We start from the raw sequence: 5,611 nt of genomic DNA, 5'->3' as shown, positions 1-5,611 counted from the left end.
TTTAGTTCCCCTTCAGAGACTCAAGATAAATTGAGTATTTTTTAAGCTTCAACTTCAGTTTTTTGTATCAGTGAAACCATGAGCCTGACGAAGTTCCCCCTCCTTTGCAGGTTATAAACTGTAATCTTGTTGTGTCTGAACTTGCTTCCTTGTCCATTGATTTTTGTCTACATGTATAAAAACGTTTTTAGATTAAAAGCTCCTAATGTCAATGCTATTATCACTAAAAACTCTCCATACGATAAGCCCTCATAGGGTACTAGATTGGCTAGCAACAGGGATTTCAGACCCACAAAGCATCATGTTGTGTCACTGCTGCAGGAGTAGGGTTTTATGACTGTGATTTGTGATTTTTGCTCAGGCATTATTGTGGGATTTTTCTTAAGCATGCTACAAACACTGCTTGCAACACAATCAAGGGTATAAGAGTGAACACGAAAACATATTATTACACAAAAAAAAGACAGCAGAAAGTGGATATAGTAAACTACAGTATAAAGACAATAGAGATACTGAGAAAAAAAACATGCTACAGAAGGTAAGAATGTAAATCAAATGCTCATGTAACTCCCAATAAACATGACGATATACCAACTAATCCCTAATTTGTGTCTCAAAAACGAATAAGTAGCAATAAAGTAGAAATGTAGTATTTCCATTCAAGCACAACTGAAACAGGTCTCTGTTTAATGAGTGTAGTTAACGTGACATTATGCTCTTGAATACAACTGTACAACACATTTTGTGAGTTTTTTTTCTTTTTCTATTTCAACTTTCACAATTCCTCAATTTTCTTTGTGCATAGCTTCACCGAGGTCGAGGTATGCAAGCATAATGAGTGCTTTATCTTTTACATTTTTCAATGTGAACACACTTCACTGAACACATTTCACATTCAAAACCTGCTTGTATGGATTTACTACGCTGCCACAGTGTGCTCCTTCCGGTGCTGTCCATGGTGCTGAATGTGAATGGAGTGACGGTTTTGAAGTGAACAAGTGTCATTGTGGGTGTGCCTGTGAATGTCAGGCTTTGATATGTTATTTACTGTCAGATAAGGAACGAGGCCAGGGGCAAGTCTATGAATCATCTGTGTTTAACGGGAGTTTTAGCCTTTGGATGCCATTGTGGTCACAACCAGACAGAATAGTCCAATAGCATTGAAAGGACATGCTTACAGGTTCATTGCCTTGACAAGATAGAGCTGCTCTGATGTTTTTCTGGACTGTATCTTTCATATTCCTCGTCTTTTTGTGCACCATAGGTTAATTATATGACCTTCCTCTGCTGTGCTTTAGTCTCAGCTGCAGAAATACACACACATGTCATTAAAATGCATTTGAAGTGTTTGCAATGCTCTCCATCTATAATTTATCTTTCACACCTGTGACACAGAGGTGGCTGTGCCTCAGAAGGCATACCATTATCCTCCGATATAAAGGTTGGTTTAACATGTTGACGTGTTAGCCAAGAAATGCAATCCCAAATTGCTTCCGTTGGCATGACAAACGGTGTGTGAATGAGTCTCCCTGAGAAGGTGGCACCTTGAATTGCAGCCTCTGCGTGTGAATGGGTGATTGCTGACTTGTTCGTGTAAAATGCTTTAATGCTTTCCAAAGACTGGAAAAGTTCTTTTCAAATGCAAATTATATTCCCTCCTCCATAATGCATACAATGCATACACTCTAATTCACCATACAGTATGCAGCTAAGTTATAATCCTGCTAAGGAAACATCTCACTCCTAGACTACTGCAACTCCCTCCTGGCTGGTCTACCTGCATGTGCCATCCGACCTCTGCAGTTCATCCAGAATGCAGCGGCTCGTTTGGCTTCCTGTAACTGCTAGAATCCACTTCAAGACACTGGTACTTGCGTACCATGCTGCGAATGGATCTGGCCCTTCCTACATCCAGGACATGGTTAAACTGTACACCCCAGCACGTGCACTCCGCTCTGCATCAGCCAAACAGCTCGCTGCACCCGCACTGCGAGGGGGACCCAAGTTCCCATCAGCAAAAACTTGTGGGTTTGCTATCCTGGATCCAAAATGGTGGAATGTGCTCCCCATTGAAATCAGGACAGCAGAAAGCTTACACATCTTCAGAGGGAGACTGAAAACTCATCTCTTTTGACTCCACTTCGAGCGATAGAATTACTAACAAAGCACTTATATACTAATAAAGGACTGGCTTATCTAAAGCCAGTTGAGTAGCACTTTAAATGTTTGGCTCTATGAAACCTGATGTACTTATATGATTCTGTTTTCTTCAAGTTTGTATCTTGTTGGTCGAACGCACTTATTGTAAGTCGCTTTGGATAAAAGCGTCAGCTAAATGCAATGTAATGTAATTTTCCTGCTCATGATGTAGAAGCTGTACTTCGACTTGATACATTGTTTCACCATAAAAAATAAATGCACATAGCGTCTCAACAACCCTGGGTCCAATTGTAAATGGCAATTCTGATGTCTAATGTAACCTCGGCTTCTGCTGAAAACTACTTTGAGCCATTATTATCATTTCAGGAAGATGTCCCTGCATAACTCTCTTATCACAGATGATGACTTAGAGCAGAATTATGATTTATGAAGTAGGCCCCACTGGTTCATGAATTAAGGTCTTTTTAATTGATGTGCATGAATGTAGGCCCCTCAATAGAGTGTGAAGGCTGTTTGATTTGTACCTCTCAAAACACCTTTTTCTTCTTCTGCTCCAATAATTGGTACCAACTGTGGAGCTGAAATATGATCTTATGTGAAACAAAAAACCCTGAACATAATTTATGCATTTAAATCTGAAGTGTGTTAAATTATGTTGATCTTCTTATAAAGCCAGACGTTGGTAAGAAAATAGGCATTTTGTCCGATTTAGCTGTTCTTAATTTACCTTATTTACTACACTGGATGTTCTCCAGTGGGGATAGAAGTAATCAGAGCCTTTACTTCTGCAAAATTAATATTTTTTACTTTAGTACTGAAGATACATCATCAATACTCATTGAACAAAATGGCTTCTTTCAAAGTGTTTTATTAAAGAAATGGTTTTCATAATTAAAATATTACTAACAAGTACATGTCAGAGCTATCTAAGGAAATGTAGTGGAGTAGAAGTATACAGTAGAGCAAAATGGAAATACTCAAGTACGACAAAACAATTAATAGTAATTGAGTAACTGTATGACATATCACACTCTCTTTCTGTCATTGCACTTAAAGGGGGCCTATTTTTAATAATTTCAGGTTCATAAATGTATTTTTTTTGCTTTTACTGTGACATGTTTACATGCTTTAATGTTCAAAAAGGTCTTTACTTTTCTCATACTGCCTGTGCTGCAGCACCTCTTTTCACCCTCTGTCTGAAACTAGATCCCAGTCTCTGGATCTGTTGTGAATGGTGAATGGTCATAAAAGTGTCAGTATTACATAGTGATGTCACAATGTTACAGAAGAAAACCAAGGAGTCCAATGGGGTCGTTTTAGGCGTGTGGGGTTTGAGTATGTGACAAAGAAACTCCCTCTGACTTGAACTTGAAACGATGTGGATTTTTGACTTTATAGACCGTTGACATGCACACAAACATATAACACTACAGGAAATGAAAAAAACCCAAAAAGCATAAAGGGGCCTCTTTTTGCTTAGTTTGTTTTTTTAGCGTTATTAAATGCTCTCTCTGTCTATCTGCTGAACTGTAGATAGAACCAATATTTTGTCTAGAAGTGATTTCAAAAACTGCACAGACAAAATAAGCTACAAGCAAGAGAAACGTTTATCTGGTCCAAGATTTGACTTTGAAAAGTCCTTTAGAAAATAACATGGTCTTGGGTTTACACTCTGATTCAATAGAAGACAGATTATCTGTAAGTGTGTGTTTGCACTGACCTTGATATGTGTTGTTAATTTGTTTCAGGTGATCTTGCACCCTCTGAGACCTCGCATGTCCCCGGCACAAGGCGGTGTCTGGGTCGCTGTTATCTGGATAATGGCCAGCTGCTTCTCCCTACCTCATGCAATCTACCAAAAACTCCTCACTTTTACATACAGGTAAAATCATTAACACTCCAATGGAAGTGTTTAATAATATATTTTAGAGGTTGGCAATAGAGGAGAGCTTGGTGAGTCTACTCCATTGAGGTGAATAACCACGATAACCAGGTTACAGCTAAATCATGATTGTAAGGAGTTTGTGTGGGAGGAAGTGCAGCCAGTTTTCAAACTAACCTTCCAGCTGTTTATTTGGGAGGATCTGCTGTTTTGGTCAATTTTAACTGAATATTTTTCGGGGTTTTTGACTGAAAAACTAAGATTTGATTGTGTCACTTAGGGAGAAAATAACTATCACAATTTCAAAACAATCGATCAAAAATCAAGAAAGTTTCCAAAAGGATAATCACTAATAATATTTGTGGCGTTACCCTCACCTATGACCTAATTATTACTAATCCGACTTGCTTCCTCTGCTCGTATCTCTCCTCCCCAGTAAGGAAAAGGAGCGCAGCCTATGTGTCCCAGATTTCCCAAAGCCATCAGATGTCTACTGGCAGTTTATTGACCTCCTGACCTTCATCTTACTTTACATGCTGCCACTCCTTATCATCACCGCCTCGTACACCACGGTGGCCTGCCGGCTGTGGCACCACAACGCCATCGGTGACACAACGACAGCTCAGCACGCTTCCCAGAAGAGAAAAAGGCGGCGGACGTTGGCCATGTTGCTCCTGGTGGTCGGGGTGTTTGCTGTCTGCTGGTTCCCGTTGAACTGCTATGTGGTGCTACTGTCCAGTCAGGCCATCCACTCTTCTAACGCCCTGTATTTCTGCTTTCACTGGCTGGCTATGAGCTCCACCTGCTACAACCCTTTCATCTACTGCTGTCTGAATCCCACCTTTCGCCAGGAGCTGAGGCTGCTCTTCGCCATGTGCAGGAGGGAACGTCGGGCGGTGGTCGGGTTGGAGCCGGAGCTACGCCCTGTAGCTGCTCCTTGCCATCACAGAACTGCCTGGCCCGATACCAACCAGTCCTCCAGGCCCAGGCGTGCTCTGCCACACCCGGGCAATTCCTCCTTCCAGCAAAGCCACGCCTCCTCCAGTCAGTCCCAAAACCTCAAGGACACTCATGTGCTCTTCATCGCCAGGCAGGTCCTCACAGGAAGGTCTGACATTCTCTCCGTGGAGCCCATTGTGGCTGTGAGCTGACTTGAAAAACACTGCCACAATGTGATGCAATTACTGTGTCTGAGGTTGGGATTTGCCATGTTCGAAAAAAAAACAGGATATTTGAAAATCTCGGAGATGTAGGCCTGGGCCTACAATGGATTTTAATGGCAGTGGAGCGAGATGTTAATGGGCTTTTGTGATGGCTTTAAATTGAAGAAAATAACACCATGTTGTTTTTCCATCAGATACTGTAATAAAAACATGATTGTCTTTGGTTTCACCTATCTTTTTTTCTCATCCCAAACTGCTTTTCACTCAATTTAGGCCTCATCTCTTCACATATAAACAGCTGCTAACCCTAACCCTAAATCTTCTATTCCAGCATATGCGCAGTTTTTTTAGTTTCCATTTGTTTCCTTTGCACTTTTCAATGCTTGTAAGTGGAGTTCAAACAAAG

The 5,611-nt window shown here is 40.8% G+C and overlaps 1 protein-coding gene across 1 annotated transcript in view; it reads left to right on the top strand.

Annotated features, from left to right (window-relative positions):
- gpr83 (G protein-coupled receptor 83) overlaps positions 1 to 5,349 on the top strand; it is an 8,149-nt gene extending 2,800 nt beyond the window's left edge. Inside the window, exons 3-4 of the mRNA XM_010796219.1 lie at positions 3,909 to 4,042; positions 4,479 to 5,349. Of these exons, the coding sequence (XP_010794521.1) occupies positions 3,909 to 4,042; positions 4,479 to 5,193 (849 nt within the window). The 3' untranslated portion in view covers positions 5,194 to 5,349. The remainder of the gene's footprint in view (positions 1 to 3,908; positions 4,043 to 4,478) is intronic.
- Positions 5,350 to 5,611: the final 262 nt, after the last annotated feature.

This window comes from Notothenia coriiceps, unplaced genomic scaffold (assembly GCF_000735185.1).
Source record: "Notothenia coriiceps isolate Sejong01 unplaced genomic scaffold, NC01 NC01_scaffold00002270, whole genome shotgun sequence".
Taxonomy (NCBI): Eukaryota; Metazoa; Chordata; class Actinopteri; order Perciformes; family Nototheniidae; genus Notothenia; species Notothenia coriiceps.
The sequence above is the reverse complement of the archived record's forward strand: the minus strand, read 5'-3'. Positions and strand labels throughout refer to the sequence as shown.